The sequence below is a fragment of the Equus przewalskii genome, chromosome 30 (genome assembly GCF_037783145.1).
Source record: "Equus przewalskii isolate Varuska chromosome 30, EquPr2, whole genome shotgun sequence".
Lineage (NCBI taxonomy): Eukaryota > Metazoa > Chordata > Mammalia > Perissodactyla > Equidae > Equus > Equus przewalskii.
This window is the reverse complement of record NC_091860.1, coordinates 25261147-25279422: the sequence shown is the minus strand read 5'-3', so window position 1 is coordinate 25279422 and position 18276 is coordinate 25261147. Positions and strand designations below refer to the sequence as shown.

The 18276-nt window shown below is 42.5% G+C and overlaps 1 protein-coding gene and 1 long non-coding RNA gene across 2 annotated transcripts in view; one reads left to right on the top strand and one right to left on the bottom strand.

Moving 5' to 3' along the window:
• Positions 1–3010: 3010 nt before the first annotated feature.
• On the bottom strand, positions 3011–17196 carry LOC139080476 (uncharacterized). The gene is made up of 2 exons (XR_011535012.1): positions 17076–17196; positions 3011–3221 (listed from the first exon to the last, which is right to left on the bottom strand). It is a non-coding gene; the product is annotated as an uncharacterized lncRNA (long non-coding RNA).
• ITIH2 (inter-alpha-trypsin inhibitor heavy chain 2) overlaps positions 16815–18276 on the top strand; it is a 39880-nt gene continuing 38418 nt past the window's right edge. The window contains exon 1 of the mRNA XM_008529139.2: positions 16815–18213. Coding sequence (XP_008527361.1) covers positions 18130–18213 — 84 coding nt within the window. The 5' untranslated portion in view covers positions 16815–18129. The remainder of the gene's footprint in view (positions 18214–18276) is intronic.

The window sequence follows — 18276 nt, the reverse complement described above, 5'->3', positions numbered from 1 at the left end:
ACGCTGCCTCAACGTGGCCTGATGAGTGGTGCCATGTCCTCACCCTGAATCTGAACCAGTGAAAGCCTGGGCTGCCGAAGGGGAGCACGTGAACTTAACCACTTGGCCTCGGGCCAGCCTCTCCTTTGTTTTTTTTTAATTTTCCAAAGTACCACTTATCAAAACCTGCTATGAGACTAGGAAAGATTTTTAAATTAAGCATTATACATTCTTTTTTTTTTTTTTTTTTAAAGATTTTGTTTTTTTCCTTTTTCTCCCCAAAGCCCTCCGGTACATAGTTGTATATTCTTCGTTGTGGGTCCTTCTAGTTGTGGCATGTGGGACGCTGCCTCAGCATGGTTTGATGAGCAGTGCCATGTCCGCGCCCAGGATTCGAACCAACGAAACACTGGGCCGCCTGCAGCGGAGCACGCGAACTTAACCACTCGGCCACGGGGCCAGCCCCCCAAGCATTATACATTCTTGATCTTGAAGACTCCTTGTTCACAGCCCCATCATAGAATAACCCTTGCACACTCCTTTTTCTCTTCTCCCCTCCAGCACTCTAGCAATTCCTTTGTCTTCTTGTCTCCTTCTAAACCAGTTGTTCTCAACTCTGTCAGATCCCATATCCTGTTTATTATAACAAATATTTCAACACTCCCTTTACTACCTTGAAAAAAATTCATAGATAACGTAGCTTACCTACACACACGATTATAAAAATTCAGTCAATACTCTTACCTGCAATCTACAGGAGAAAATAACCTATAAGAAAATATAATTTTCAATAGGTGCATGCTCAGGTGTAACCCCAAGAGAAGACGTTATGAAGGAGTCAGATCCTTGCGCACAAATATAAATCCCTGTGACTTGGACGTACAAATTCAGACTGATGAAGACAAGATGTGTGGGTAATGCAGTGTCCATAAGCAGCCTTGTCATCAGTGATGTAAGTTTCCAAAATGGAGAAAACTTCTTGCTTCAAAGTACAATTACACCCTAATTTGCACAGAAGTTGCATCCCCAGAAATTCAATGTATATGAAAACATTTCAAAATATTATGTGAAGCAGAATTAGGTTGTAGCACCAAATAATTTTAAACATGCTTTTCCCCTTACACAAATGTCTGACAGGGTGTTCAAATGTCCTGTTGTGCTCAAGACAATTCTTTCTTTCTAGGCCGTGTCCTGTGCACAGGTCCTAAATTGTTACTTGACCTTTGAATTTTTTTGTCAAAACATTAAAAACTCTCTTACTGTGGGTTATAAGTGCATAGGAAAGTTAAAACATAGTAAAACTAGTATGTATTTAAGACACTATAGTTCAAACATCGGAAACATTGAGAATTAAAGTGTTTCATTTTTTTGTGAAAACTTACTGACAGTAGTTTGAACGGGGCTGGCCTTCTTTCCGTTGCCTAACTCAGGATACTAAGTGAGCATCCTCCCTGTGCCTTGGAGAATTGCCTTCTCTTTCCTAAGTTTGGTGCCACTTCCAAATTTTTTTCCTCTGAGGTTTCAGTGCCATGAAATATCTCCAAGAGTTCCTTTAAATGTGTATTTTTGGTAGCATCGCTTTCTCTGAGACCTCATTCTTTTCATCACAGTCACTTTCCTCAATTGTGCCAATAAATTTGCCTTCACAAAATTTCTCTGGCTGCAGATCTAGAGTCTTGAACAGCCCTAGTGTCAACATCCCTTAGTCTGTTATTTCTTCTCTAATTCCATTTATGCGCAAATTCAAATTCCACTTCCCACCTTATTGCTTTTCCTCTCCTGGTTGCTCTTTCATCTTTTTGGCCCATCCTCTCTTTCCTTCCTCCATTTTTGTGAAATGTCACATGGGTTTATCACTGGGAGACAAGGAGGAAACACAAGCAAACGCTTTGCTGTCTGTGTGTGAACTGAATAACTGATGCTCAGTGGCGAATCATGAAAGACTGTGAAAGAAGCGATGTGATTACCCATTGATCATGAGGCATCTCTTATTTCATAGTGATTTGTGGACTGGGGGCTGGCAGCAAAGTACTTTATCCACTTACTCACATCGATATACGATGGTAACTGAAATTGGAGCTGTGTTGTCGGGGGGGCTGGTGTTATTAACTATGCAATAGTAACTGAAATCCATGCGCATAAGAACCGTGCGAAACAAAGACTGGCTGTAATAAAACATTGCCATATGCAGGATTGCATTTTCCGGGGAGAAAGTATACTTAGAGACAAAAGCAGCTTCAATCAGCTGTGATTTTAAATTTCACTTTTCCCCATCTCGCTCTGTACCCACATGGGAAGACTCAAGGAGCCGACTGTGGCGATGAATGAATCGACAACCGAGTTTCCATCTAAAAGAAATAAAACTGTAGTAAATCTCTTGATATAGATCAGATCCTGTATAAAAAGTAAGGCCATACATGTAAATATATATTTTAAAAGGTCTTTTTTTTTTTTTTTTTTTTTTTGCTCTAACCAGAAGAATGCCACAGAACCACATTTACCCAAACAACTTCTCTTTTTGGTCTTCATTTTTATGTTGCCCTTTTTTCAAAACTGGTCTCGAATGGACTCTCGTCTAGATAAGGCAAGAAAGAAGCTAGATGGGAAAAGGGTCAGGGCTCTGAGACAAGTAAGAAATAGGAGGAAGGCTTTTTCTAGCTTTCTGATGAATTATGGACCCTTGATTGTCCCTTAGAATCATCTTTCCACAGTTCTCCGTCCCCGGGCCAGGAATCCTTCTATTCCCTTCCTAAAGTCTGGTCTTGTAGCCTCTGTTTAGAGTTTAGACACTTTAATGACAGACACAGCATTAATAATAATAACAGCGACTATTCAACATGACTTTGCTACGTGCCAGTTATTAAAAAGATCTCTGCACGTGTCATTTCAATTAATCTTCACCAAAAGCTCCATTAGGCAGTCATTTCCATTCTTTAGCTGGGAATCTCTGAGACTCCTTTCCTTGCACCATCTCCCATCTCCCATTATTCCTTGTAGTGAGTTGAACATGGCCCCAAAGTCTTCACCACTCTTCTAATCACAGACGGAATTTATTTCCCACCCTCTTGAATCTGGGGAGCCTGGAACCTTGCTTTGCCTGATGGAATAGAACAGAAGCGTCACTGTGTTAACTTCCAAGGATGGGCCTTCTGAGATCTCAGCTTCCATTCTGGCACTCTTGGAATGCTCCCTGGAAAGCCAGCTGCCATGAGGGAGAAGCCCAAGTCATGGGGGGAGTCCACCTAGAAGAAAATTGAAACGCTCTGGTCAACAGCCCTAGCTGAGCTCCCAGCCAACAGCCAGCGCCATTACTAGCCATGCGATGGGCTATTTTGATGCTGTAACTCAGCTGAGCCTCCAGTTGACCGCAGGCCCAGCTAACACCACATGATGCAGAAGAGGCACTGATCTGAATCCAGTCAATCCACAAACTCAGGAGAGATGTGAAACCACTGTTTTAAAGCAGCGGAACATTCCAGGTTCTGTCCTCTGGAAATACAGTGATTTAGCCCATTTCCACAGGGCAGTTTGGCCCAGTTTACCACCAATGGAACCTTGTCCTGGCCCAATGAGTCCTGCCAAACTGGACCTCAAAGGAATGTGCTGGCAGGCTCTCAGTGTTCTTGGGGCTAGTTCCAGAAGGGCCTGGTTTCACCCTTTGAACCTCTCTCTGCTCACAGCCTCACCTCTGCAGTGTTGACCTGCTCCTTCTGCCACATAGATCGGCTCCCTGCCCAGGTCCTTCCAGCTCATGAATTCTTTTCCTGAGTTCTGACCTTGCTCTCCATTCCAGCATGGTGTCTCCATAGAACAATAACCCCATAACAAATCTCCTCTGTGGCCAAGAGGCCTCATACATGGATAGTTGCCACAGCTGCCCCATCTTCTCATGTCTGAACAACTTGTTTCTTAAGTTGTGATTTAACATCATGTCCTCATATAATAGTTTTCGAATCTCTAACTATCCTGACTACCAACCATAGTTTACCTCTACTTTATCAAAGTCCCTCATAATATTTCACTCAGAATTGGATGCAGTATTCCAGGTGTGGTCTACATTGGAGAATTCAGTGGTCTTTTCCTCTGTTGCTTCTAGAATTTATTTTTGCCTATCGGGATGTCTTTGAAGTCTCAATCTGCCCTCCAAAATAGCAGGCATCCTTCCCAACGACCTGTCATCTGAAATTTTGTTCAGGATTTCATTTATTTCAAGTACATTTTATTTGAGCAGTTTCTGTGAATTTTAGGGCCCTGTTTCTTACTACTAAATTCTTTCCTTCAAGTTAACATCAATCTATTCATCAAAGCATTTCTGCTTAGATTTCTTCAACCAACTGGTTCTAGAGTTGGCCCATTGAAACCTCATTCAATTTTCATTTTCCATCTCATCCGTGATAAACACATTAAAATTAATCTGTGCTTATAACAAACCTGGGTCTCTAGTTTGGAAATCTCATGGCAAAAAGAAGTAAAATTCGTTCAACTTGAGTTCATCAAGCACTGTGGAATCACTGATCCTCTAGGGCGGTCAATGGCTCTTTGCCATTTGCAAGCTCCAAAATCGAGGGGAAGAATTTGACTATGACATATGGGCAGCGTTAATGGATTACGCGTGTTACCAGCTCTGACTTTGCAGACAAATTAGTCTGCCTCTAGGTGCCTGACCTGGATGGGATCCACGATTCTGGCTTGGACTCAAGCCAACATCAGCATGCAGCAAAGATGGTTTGGTTTCTTCCTGACCCTTAAGAATGTCTTTACAGTACTGTCTCAGCCTAACTCGGTTTCAAACTCCTCTTCTGCTTCCTGTGCACTCGCCTCCCAGGACTTCAGAGCCCAGGCTGTCCTCCTCTGCCCTCCATCCACCATCCAATCCCACATCGATTCCTTGTCACCCAGTGGGCCTCCCACTTTATTCCTATCCCATATCCAGTGAGCCTTGGTTGTCGACCCCTTCCACACAGCTTTGTCAAATTGCTTCCATTTCAAAAGTGTTGTCAAACCATCTTTGTAATATATATATTAAATATATGTATATTTTTTTTTTGCAAAATATAATCAACTTTAAGCTCCCCAACCTATAATTTATAGAATCTAAATTTCTTCCTTCTGGGAAATGGAAGTAACCTAATAGCACAAATTGACCAGCTCTTTCAAGCCAGCACTTCCTTCAGTTCCCTGGGGTGTAATTGGTCTGGGTCCAGAAACGATTCATTTGAATTACTTCAGGGCAGTCTTCCATTCACACTGCTCTCGGTTTATTTCTCTCTTATCCATTAATTGCACTATTTTTTCCAAGTAGATGGTCATATTCCAAGGAAAAGCCAAGCTCAATCAACCAGTAATTGACATTACCCCTTCTCTTCCTGGCTGTGGGCCTATTGTCTTTCTGAACTTTTCCCACATGTTCCAAACACAGTTTTAGAAGTGCATTTTGGGGTTAGCATCTTTCACAAGCTTGTTTTTCTGCTCTGTTTTAGACTTTTCAGCACTGCTCTTACAAATGTATTGCCCCTCTTGATAATGACGTCTTCGTCCCACCTCTCATTCCACGTTCCTTTCCCCTTCCACCCCGTTAGAAAGGGGAGACAAGAGTTTGCTCCACTGCCCAACAGCGAACTGCATGGGGTACGTTAGGGATAAGAGTGAGGGAGGGTAAAGGTGGCCAGCCCTTGATAAAAAGCTAACAAGGACAGCCTTTCTCCTTGGCTATGTTCCTTCTATTTGAAATGCCCTTAAGACACCCTGAGGAGACAAGAGAAGTGATGGGAAGTGGAAAAAGCCATAGCACTTACGTGGAGGTCAGAATTTCTGGGGTTGAATTTGCTTTAATGTTACTACTACCAGTAGTTAACACTTCGTTGAGCATTTCATGTGTCCTGGGCACTGTTCTAAGTCGGTCACATGCACTCTTAGATGAGTACTATCAAATATCCCCATTTTACAGATGAGCACACTGAGGCGCATAGAAATTTGCCCAAAGTCATGAAGCCAGTAGTGAGCCAGAGAGGTGGGCTCGGGGTGTAGTTGGTAGAGAGGCTCTGGAGCCAGACCCCATTGCCACCACCAGCCTGTCCCTCACCCCATACCCTACACCCCTCCTCTATTCACCCTCAGGTTGCATGACTCCAGCCGTGTGACTTAATTTCTCCGAACCTCCCTGTCCTCACCTTTCACACTGGGGGTTGAGTTAGCTGACCCTGTGGTTCAGGTGTCCACATATACTTCTTGCTCTATTTACCCCGCAGAGGCAATCACAATGACTCATGGGAAGGTGCTTCCCAGCCTGGCGCATGAAATATCAACACCAGATCTTAGTTATGCTGAGGGCAGCTTCCAGGGGTGGTCCCTTCCCTGCCAGAAACACCCAGATCCCGTGGGAGGAATGCTGGAAGCTGCCACCTTGGAACTGACCTACAATGGCTGGTCACTGGGTACCCCTGGGCCTGACTGTCTCTACTCGGGGAACGGGTTTGAATATGAACTTCTGAGATGCAGACCGTAGAACAGAAAACAACTGAAATGACTCAATGGCAAAGCCAAGTTTCCATGGTTCAAGAGTGAACAAGGAAAGCAGCCCCACACTCTCTAATTTCGTATTTGGGGCTTGTGGTACCTCTCTCCAATTTCTAACATTCCTCTTCTGAAACTTCTTTATGTTCTGGCTCCAAATTATACTAACCCACATCTGTGCCTAAGAGAGAAGAAAAACGTGTGACAGAATAATAGAATATCATCTTGAGAAATTAAAACAAATAATCCTTGAAGAACCTAAAATAAAATACCTTCACTTCACTATGGGAAGGAAGGCATCAGAGTTCAAATACCCATAGAACACAGCCTGCTCCGTATGACACGCCATCTGAACTAACAAATAAGCAGGTAAGGGTCAGATACAACTAGTTGTCAGCTAGTTCACCTTGACTTTGGAATTTTAAAAATATACTCTTTCAGGGGCTGGCCCAGTGGTGTAGTAGTTAAGTTCACATTCCACTTCAGCGGCCAGGAGTTTGCAGGTTTAGATCCTGGGCACGGACCTCCACATCACTTATCAAGCCATGCTGTGGCAGGCGTCCCACATATAAAACAGAGGAAGATGGGCACAGATGATAGCTCAGGGCAAATCTTCCTCAGCAAAAAGAGGATTGGCAGCAGATGTTAGCTCAGGTTTAATCTTCCTCAAAAAAGAAAACACTCTTTTGGGGCCAGCCCAATGGTGTAGTGATTGTGTTCACATGCTCTGCTTCAGTGGCCTGGAGTTTGTGGGTTCGGATCCAAGGTGCAGACCTACGTACCACTCATCAAGCCACGCTATGGTGGTTTCCCACATACAAAGTAGAGCAAGATTGACACCGATGTTAGCTCAGGGCCAGTCTTCCTCACACACACACAAATATATACTCATACATATACTCTTTCACAATAATAGAACTAGAACTGAATTTTGTAAATGTGTGATAGCTTTGCCACACTGCGAGCTAGGCCACGGTGACTTCGACTCGGAGTCACGAGCCCCAAGTTTGTTGATATTCCTTAGAATTCTCAGTGAGCACTGAGTGAGTGACTACTTTGTCTAAACATGATCAAGTATGGTGAACTTTTCTCTCTTAGACTTCCCACTGATTTGCACGTGTGTGAGAGTGAATATTCTTGCAGCATTTATGGAAGTGATTTCCATCCTATAAATCGGGAGAGTTTAAGGAACAGTGGGTACTTTCAATTCACCAGTGACAGCTGCCCAGGCGTGAGGCCAGGTGGCAGAGCCATCACCAGGGTTCAGGCCCTGGTGACCGGGACACACACCCACTCTGATAGGGGGCTGTGGTGCCTCTGAACATCAAGAGAGTGCACACGGGGTGTTTTTCCCGAGACCTTGGGATTTGGAGATATGCTATTGGCATGAAAAGAGAGGAGTGACCCGGCTGCCCTTAATTTGCTTCGTTTGGAGGTCATTCCAAATATCAGATTACATTCATCAGAGATGAAATGATCGATGGAAGAGCCATCATGTTAGAAATCACAATTACTTTTGAAAAACACACTATAGAGTCTTTTTTTTTTTTTATGAAGGCTTAAACATTCTTTTTTTGGTGAGGAAACTTGGCCCTGAGCTAACATCTGTTGCCAATCTTCCTCTTTTTTTTCTTTCTCCCCAAAGTCCCAGTACATAGTTGTAAGTCCTTCTAGGTAGTCCTTTATGTGGAATGCCACCACGGCATGGCTTGATGAGTGATGCTAGGTCCGCGCCCAGGATCCGAACCAGTGCTGAAGGGGACCGGACTGCCCCCACCATAAGGTCTTAGTTGCCACAGGCAACTCTCAGTGGAGAATGCAAAGCTGTGACAGCATTTTTCCAGGAGGTTGGGCTGAGGCCCTCGCTTGGCTGGGAGCTCACCCAGCCTGTCCTAGACAAGGGAAAGGAAGGTTTATTTCCTCCATCTCATTATTCTAGAAAGTACACTTTTCAGAAGATATACTACTGTGCAATTTCAAAGGCTGAAGGGAAAACTTAGGCAGAAAAATCCAGACAGCTCCCAGTTATATGCCCAGTGGTCAAGCTTTACCTCCCAAGCTGGTTTCCTTTCTCTGTTTAGAACAATGACAGTAATGACAACTGCACAGGAGCAGCCCCACCACCACCCCCAACTCTGTGCCAGGCACCGCGTGCCTCACCTGACTCCTCAGTCACTCTTTCTCATGGCAGCTTTATGACACGCCTGTTATAGCCCCATTTTGCAGAGGAGGAAACTGATTTAGAGAGAGAGAAAGTAACCTGCTAGAGCCACAAATCTAGTAAGTGGTAGACTTCAGATTTTGAATATGGTATTATGTTCCCAGATTGGGAACTAAATAGCATAATGCTAAACTGTAAAAATATTTTGAAAAGTACAACGTATGAGAGGGAAGAGTTATTACTCTCATGCCCAGGTCACCTTCCAACAGCGATTCAAATTAGTGCTAATCTGTGAGTGCCAGTTGTGTTCAAAAGCACTGTGGTGATTATGGTATGCAGTGCCAGACACATGGGAGACTGTCTATAAATCGGGGTGGAGTGAGGAGAGTGTGGTCTCTGCACTCGAGAACATTTAGCAAAGCCCATAACATGTCTCCTTGGAGAACTGGAGTAGCGTGTTGCAACTGTGTCCCCAAAGGACACAAGTGATGAAAGTCAGACTGAGGAATCTGCAAAACCTTGGTGACAGAGTAGTAACTGAGATGGGCCTTGAAAGATTTTAATAGATAGACATTGGAGAAAGAGGTGGGAATTCCAGGCAAAGGGAATCATGTTGGAGAAAGCACATGGTAGAAACATTGGAGGATGAGCAAACAATCTGGCTTTGTGGGGCACAGGACAAAAAGGTAGATGAGGACCCACCACCTTGAATACCATAAAAATCAGTCTTAGCTGGATTGTGTATAGAAAGAGAGTAAAGATTTTTGAACAGTGAGTAACAGCTCGGAGCTGCCGTGGACACTGCTTCAGCAGTGGTGTGAGGCTGTTGGAGTCAGAAATGACAGCCAAGAAGTCCTCTAGGAAACATGGCTAAGGTTCCAGAAAAATGAACGAGAGTAACGACAGGGGGACTGGAGAGGAAATGCAATCGATATCAGTTGGTATGTTCCCAGAAATGCTTACCACATTTCCTCTTAGCTGAAGCCACGCGCTTGGAAAGGTAAATTCACTACCCAAATCATGCAGTGGGCGCTCACCCAACCAAACCATTATCGATCAGCCCAGCCCAAGGCACCTTCATTCCTACAGATGCCACTCTACCTTCAACTAATAGATCTATCTCTTTAGCTCAGAGCTTGATTTTATTTAGGTGGCAAGGAAATTAGATGGCAAGTGGTTTTATTTATTCTGCCACGTTTACTTTTATCAGCTGCCTAAAATATTTGAACTCACCTGAAACTGATTTTTTGCATTTCAAAAAATTTTTTAAATGTTTAATTATGAAATATTTCAGAGAAAAGTTTAAAAATGTATATGCTTAGTGGGAGCCATCTAAACGTCCATAGTAGGGTGAATGGATAAAGGAAATGTGGTCTGTACATGCAGTGGAAGATGATTCAGCCTTAAAAAAGAAGGAAATTCTGACACATGCTATAACATGAATGAACCTTGAGGACATTAGGCTAAGTGAGATAAGCCAGTCACAAAAGGACATGATTTCACGTCTGTGAGGTCCCTAGAGTATTCAAATTCATAGAGAGAGAAAGTAGAATGGTGCTTGCCAGGGGCTGTGGGGAGGGGAGAATGAAAGTTATTGTTTAACGGGTGCAGAGTTTCAGTTTTGCAAGATCAGAAAGTTCTAGAGATCTGTCGTACAACAAGGTGCATATAGTTAATAATACTGTCCACTTAAAAATGGTTGAGGGGAAATTTATGCTATGTGTTTTTTACCACAATAAAAAATATGCATCTATAAATATATTTGCATATATGTATGCATGTGTGTGTGTCTATATATATAACAGGTACCATTTGCAGATATTTTGCACACGTGCTACAAGTTCTTTTTTTCTAATAAATAAAAACAGCTACTACTGAAGTCTCCTCTCCTTCCTTTTTTCCCTCCCTCCCCAGGAAACCATTATTTTAAAATTAGTATGTATTACTCCAATGCATGTTTTCATAGTTTTCCTGCATGTCTACACATCCATGAACAATATAGATACTGTCATCCTGTGTGTTTAAAAAAATTATGCTTTTAATTTCTACAGTACCTTTCACTCCAAGGTCCCTCAAAAAGTCAGTGATGGGATGCTGTGAACAATGGCTGAGGAAGTCCCCTTCTCAGAGTTGGCCCTTGTACAGATATATGGCAGCCAAAAGTGTGGCTTGGGGAGTTCCCTGTGGTCTTATTTAAGGGACTTCCCACTCCTCCACTTAAACCAGACGCCCACATGTCACCCGGGGTGTCTGTACTCCTTGGGCGTTTGAATAAATTTTACCCAAATTCCCAGTTTGAAGCCAGGAGAGTGTGGTGCCCCACTTTTTTTTTTAAACATTTTTTTTTAAAGATTTTATGTTTCCTTTTTCTCCCCCAAAGCCCCTCGGTACACAGCTATATATATATTTTTAGTTGTGGGTCCTTCTAGTTGTGGCATGTGGGATGCTGCCTCAACATGGCTTGATGAGCGGTGCCGTGACCGCACCCAGGATCTGAACCGGCAAAACCTTGGGTGGCGGAAGCAGAGCGCGCAACTTAACCACTCGGCCACGGGGCCGGACCCTGCCCCACTTTTAACTCTGTGAAGTCCCAGCTGTGAATTTCCTTGGCTCTTGTGTTTTTGGATCCAGTGTCCACACAAGCCACTGCTCATTCTGCCCAAGAAAAGGACACAGAACACAAGGCTACGACACAAGGAGCCTGTGGCCGTCGGTCGGTCCCCATGCTGGACACAATGCTTTCCCTTCTCTTACGTCGGTTTGAAACAAAAGAGGTGCTCCAATAGATACTGACTTCTTCACTTTCCTTCTAAAATCCCCACCATCTAACTTTCCAGTGGATAAGATAGAGACACAGAAGCCCCCCCGTCGGGTCTCCTCTTCCAGTCTGCTACCTTGCTAGAGCGGGGACGGCATTAAACGTAGCAGGGCGCTCCAGGCCACCAGAAGTGGCCCAGGGTACACAGACTGGAGGACGAGACATGCTTCCCTGTAGCATAATTCTTCCCGGGGCCGGAGCTGCCTACTCCAGTGCTGCGCCCAAGAGGCTACGTTTCTTGTTTGTTGCAAGGAAAAGACCGTTCTACCAGGATTGGTTAATATATAAAATTTCCTCACTGCATTGTCTGAAACATGGGGACAGCTTTATGTGCTGATCTTCCAGGGAGAGTTTGATGATAAAGTACAAAATCTAAGGGATATTAAACCTATTAAAATAATTGACCTTAGAATCAGAAGAAACAAACAAACAAACAAAAAACAAAAGAAGATAGCAGCTGTTCCTAGGAAGGAAAACTTAAAGCATTCAACAAACTGCTCACCATCTACAGTGTGCAAAGATGTGGGCAGGTAGGTATTAAATTAGGATGCACTGTCACAAATCTGAAAAATAGAAGAGGTAACTTTATGGTTAGAAATGTCTCACTACGGGGGCTGGCTCCGTGGCACAGGGTTAAGTTCACACGTTCTAATTCAGTGCCACCGGTTGGGACCTGAGGTGTGGACCTACACACCATTTGTCAAGCCATCCCGTGGCAGGCATCCCACATAGAAAGTAGAGGAAGATAGGCACGGGTGTTAGCTCAGGGCCAATCTTCCTCAAAAAAACAAAAAAAGGCTCAATAAGTATTAAACTCTATTCTCATGTTCCCTAAGATAAAAGTAATTCATAACTATCACTATTCATAACTATCTAGCATTTACTATCTGCCAAGTATTTGCATGCATTGTTATATTTAATGCTCGCAAGACCCCTGTAAGAATGGATGAGTGTCTCAGTCAGCTCCTGCTGCTGCGACAAAGTACCACTGACTGGGGGCTGAAACAACAGACATTTATTTCTCACGGTGCTGGAAGCTGGAAGTCCCAGATCGAGGTGCCGGCCATTTGGTTTCTGGTGAGGGCTCTCCTCCTGGTTTGCAGGAGGCCGCCTTCTCCCTGTGTCCCCACACGGTGCAGGAAGAGAAAGAAAGACAGAGAAGGGGCGGGGTGGGGAGGGTCCTCGTGTCGCTTCCTATAGGATCAGGACCTCATTCATTTCCCTTATTCACCTCTCTAAAGGCCCTATCTCCAAACTGGGGTTGGGGCTTCAGCACATGAATGGAGTGGGGGTGGGGAGGTTGTGCACAATTCAGTCCATAGCGGTGGGAGATTGTTCTCATTGCACAATAAGGCTCAAAGAGATTAAGGAGACCACCCAAGGTCTCATAACTAGTAAGAGGAGGAACTAGGATTACCACGTAGGAAGACAGACTCCAAGGCCCGGTGCTCTTAACTATACCCTAAAGAAGAAAGAAGACATTGCCCATAACCGTCCACCTAGACAGAACATTTTAGGCCCCAAGATTTCTTGGCTATTTGCCAACCTGTGTATTTTTCTTAGAGCTGTAAAGGTATGCCCTCGTTAATCTGCATTCATCTATCGTTACTTAGCAATAATCTGCACATACGTTTCTACATGTCAAAAGTACATACTTGTGACTTCACATATATGTGTAGCATTTTATGTTCACATCCCACGTGTTCATCGTCTCAGGCCATCCTCACTGCCACCGCCTGGTTTAGAACCTCATGCTCTCTCAACAGCAGCGCTGTCAGTTTCCTGTGGGGTTCCTGGTGTTTTGTCTTGCCTTTTCCGTCATTCCAGCTTCACCCAAAGAGACCGTTGTTAAAATGTGAATTTTGTCCTGCTTCTCCTCTTCTGAAGGCCTTCAGTTGGATCCGCACCACGTGGAGCGCAAAGCTCGGACTCCCTTGGCACGATGCGTCAGGGTCTCCCTCGCCCACCCTGCGGGCTGCTCCCTTTCGCCTCTCCCTCCATCTCCTGCCAGACTGAAACACACCCATTTCTCCCAATGCCCCGTCCCACCTCTGCTCACTCTAATCTCACTTCCTGAGTGGGATTCTCCCACTGTCAGCTGGGCAAATCCCACCCATTCTTGCAGACCCAACGCCAATACCACCTTCTCTGTGAAATGTGCGTCCACTTCTCAAAGGGCCTTGACCACACCTTCCTGGGTACCACTTGGCGCAATATCCAACCATTGTCAAGTTTATCATGTGTTGCAGTGAATTATTCATGATTCACGCATCCTTCTGCACCACGACAATGAGCCACTTGAAGGTGAGAACTCCTTGAGATTCTTTATGATGTATTCAGTACCCAGTACACCTGACAGAGTCTCCATCAACGTTCATGGTCCATGAACTAATTCATTAACTAACTCCTCGCTTAGCCATTCCTCCGTTATTCGTCAATTTGCTTGTTGTCCATCTTTCACTGCTATAAACATTTCCATACATTTTTCCCTGTGTGTTATTTCCTAGGAATTTGTTCCCCTGAATAGAAATAGTGTCAGAACAATTTTATACTTCCTGGTTTATATTTCTACATGTTACTCACCAGAAACACTGAACTAACTCACTGTGCCACCAAGCAATTTATGACTATCTGCTTCTCCCTAACCCTCCAGTATGGTTCTTAAAAAGTCTTCGTTATTTTTTAGTGGAATACATGTTTGATAGTAAATGAAAGCTGCTTCATTTTTGTATGAGCATTTTCTTCCTGTGTAAGACAACGTCTGCATTTCCTTATGTGTAAACTGTCTGCTCATCTTCTTTCCCCAGTTTGGGTAGGACCCAGGCAATTGCCTTATATGAGATGATGTGGAAGAGAAAGCAGACTTGACAGTATCCAACCTAAGTCCCATCCTGCCTCCAGCCACCTTGAGCAAGTTATTCAATCTCTCTGAGCCTCCATTCTTTCATCTGTAAAATGAGGGTAAAAACAGATTGTAGCTTTGCTCACTACTAGTAAACAACCAGTTTGCTAATCATGTATATTTTCCTCATTTTGTTTTCCTCTTTCTTAAGTGCCTAAAAGAATATCTGGCACATGGTAGGCTAACCAGTTTTCATTATTCTATTTAATTTGGAATTCTTCAAACTATCTCGAACTTTTGTTATATGTGATATAAGGTATGGATTAAAGTTAATTCTTTCTCACGTCATTATCTGGTTGTTCCAGTAGCATTTATTTAGGACTGAATTCATTCCCCGTTTTCTGTTGCTTTCGGTTTGTAATATATTCTATATGAAATGTATTTCTGGACTCTATTTTATTCCGTTGATTCGTGTCTATAATTTTAAGGATCAAACCATATTTTTTTACTTGTGCTTTCCAATATATTTTTAAATCTAAAAACTAGGCATAATTTTTATTGTTGAAAAACCATGGGGTTTTTGCTTTTATTGTGTTTTCATCCTCTAAAGTTTTTGGGTTCTTCTTCTATGGGGACACTAACATCAATATTTTATAAAATATATATATGTAAACTAATGAATTAGTTACTAGCTAATTTAGCTATTGGTATTAACTATTACTGTTTCTAATATCAGAGTGCTCCATCTATTCATGTATTCCTTTATTTTACCAGGGTTTAAGATGTTTCTTGTTATAAATCTCTGTCTTAATTTAAATTCCTTTGTGTTTTTGAGACGATTGGTCCTTAAAAATGTACTTTTTTCTTGCTACTTCCTGTGTAACCACTAGTAAAGAGAAATGTAACTGATTTTGTGGGTTCACCTTGCATCTTGCTGTTGACTAAACAAATTTACTACCTGTAGTAATTTTTTAAGATCCTCTCTAGATTTTCTCGGTAGGGACTCATGTCCTCAACAAAAACTCATCTTTTGGTTTCTCTTTAAGAGAAGTAACTTTTCTGCATAGTGTTTCTTAATTTTTTCGAACTTGACTCTTGGTTTTATGTATATTTATACACGTGCACACACACACACACATATATCTCCCATCAAGGTAAAAAATTGTCTCCTAAAACTAATATTTTAAGCACTTTAATCTGAATCAGATTTTGCAATTTATTGAATGGCTCCTCAATAGCTATCGAGATAGTGAAATAATTTTAGTATTTTTCTCGCGGAAGTTTTAATTTGATAAATTTTCTGTGTGATACCGGCCTCGATTTCCTAGGCTAATCCACTTTCAACCATAGTGGATTATTCTTTCATGGTATCAAATTGTTGTCCAGGATCATATTTATTATTTTTAATAAGGTAAATTGATCTTAATTTTTTTTTAGTGTTGTATTTTTCAGATTTGATGGTGAAAACAATATCTGCCTCATTAAATGAATTAAAAACCACGTTGTCACTTTCTGTTTATTGTACAGGTCTAGGCAAAGTTTGAAAAAAATGGTCAGGCTCAATTGTCTTTTTTATGTCACTTTTTCTATTTCTTTCTCTGTTTTGGTCGGTTTACCTCTAAATTACGGCTCATTTAAACTAGCTTGCATTTCATATAAAATGTCATAATTTTGACATACTGGTCAATGTCTCTACTTATAAAAACATTTTTTATGTTAATCATTATCTACCTCATTTTCATTTTTAATTTATTATTGCATATTCTGTTTTTATTAATTGGATATATCTATCACTTTCTTCTAATTTAAAAATCTATTTTATTATCTTCTTTCTTCAAATAGTGGACTTCTAATTTTAGATTTAATTCTCTCTTCTGACTTTCCTTTTATTACTATTTGCTATGACATCTATTTTAACCTGATATCCTCTTTGTAACCTCTCAAGTGTTTGGAATAAATAGAATAGATTTTAATGCAATCTCAACTTTTAGTCTGTTTTTGTCTCATGGAGACAAAGTATAATTCTTATAGACGGCATATCATTGACCTTTTAAAAAATCATCAGTAACCCTTCATAATCTTGCAGATAAATTTAATCTATTTGCATTTTATATTATATTTGAACCAACACTTCAAATGATTTTTGGTATGTGCTTGGATATAATAAATAAAGTTGTAGTTTTTAAAATACCAGCTTGCATATTTCAACTCATAAGTTTATCTTTTTTGGGCCTTGTTTTTGACATTCTCTTTCCACTTGCATTGTTTTTGAAATAAACTTGAAACCATTTCCCTTTAAACAAAATCAGAAGGCTTCTCAGACAACTGACCATTTGTCCTGTGTTCAGTTACTCCTCACAGTGACTCCGAGGTGCAGGGAACCTGCCGAGTCCAGTCAGGATGGGATCCGGTGGAACAGTCCTGCCTCGTCACGTCTCAGAGGCCATGGCAGACTTCCTGTTTTCATGCGGGGCAAGTTACCCTGTGTGGGCGGACTTTTAGGGAATAGCAGTCCCCAGCGGCAGGTCTACGACCAGGTGCTAGATCAGGGAACATTGGACAGGAAGCCATGGGTTCCATTCTGGGGAAGGAAACTTCCAGAAATCCCATGGAAGCTCAGGTGCCCTGCTGACCAAATTGGGGTCCACAGCATGGCCCTTGTTCAAGCAGATGCGTGGAATAGAGGCTCAAGAGAAAGGCTGGTCAAGTAGACTTGCCCACCAGCTTGGAGATCACAGGTAAATTCTAGTCTAAATTCATACCTGAAACATGGGATCCCAGTGATGGACAGACAGCCAGTCATCTCTCCCGGGCGTAGCCATGAAGATCAAAGGCTTTGTGGTCAGGCCGACCTTGATCCAGGCTCCACTTACGAACTATGAGATGTGGACTGAGTTATGTAACCTTATTTTCCTCAATTGGAAATGAGGATAAATACAGCACACACCTCGCATGGCTCTTTTATGGATTAAAAAAATGAGAGTTCAAGATAATGCCAATAAAAGTGCCTGACACCACGAAGGGCTCCATAAATCTTAGTTAGCATTATTATTTTATCTGGATCAGGAGCAGGCAGGGATAACGCACTCCGCCTCCAGGCTGGGCTTTCCCTGATTCTGGGGCTGGGGGGAACTGGTTTTCCATTGACCTGAGCCAGGCTGACAGGGGCAGCAGGAACAGACACAGTTCTCTTAATCAAGGACATTCGTGAAGCATCCCCACCGAAGACGGTGCCCAGTTCTTCTATGTAATAGGTACTCAGCTATCAAAGAGAGAGGGAGAAACACTAACCACGGATGCTTCCCTCAGAAAACTGTTGTGTTTCTGCTCCCGCTTCTGCCAAATTTCTCCTGCTTTCATTTAAATCAGAGGATTTTGTTTCCAGAAACTTTTCATTGAGCTATTTTCTCTCTGACTCTGTTTCTCAGGATAGCTTCTCACCTGATCCTTCAAACAGGATGACACTTATCTTAGGTCTCTCTGATTTTAAGATGAACAGAAATTAGCAAAAGCAAAAAATAAATAAATAAAAGCTCATCCATCCGACCCTGGCTTGTTCTCACAGCCTAGGGACTGCGTCTGGCTGTGCTGTTTGAATAACCTCTGGGCGTCTCATCCACCCCCACAGCTCAAGTTTGAACTCCAGAACAAATATTTGGCCCGTTTTTGAACAAAGTCTGAGAGCTTTCTTCTTCTTTTTTCTTCTTTTTTAAAAACGCACTGTGCTCTTCTGCTGTTCCCTTGAACGTGGTTTGGTGAGGGGTGGAATTCTCCTCAGAGCCTGCACTGGAGAGCTTGGCAGAGCTGCCCGGCGAAATGAAACGACTCACATGCTTTCTCATCTTGTTCTTTGTGTCTGAAGCACTAGGCTTTGAAATCCCCACCAATGATCTTCCAGAAGTAAGTACTTCCAGAAGACTCCTTGTTGTTGGCTATATATGTTCTCAGTAAACAGCCTGTTGT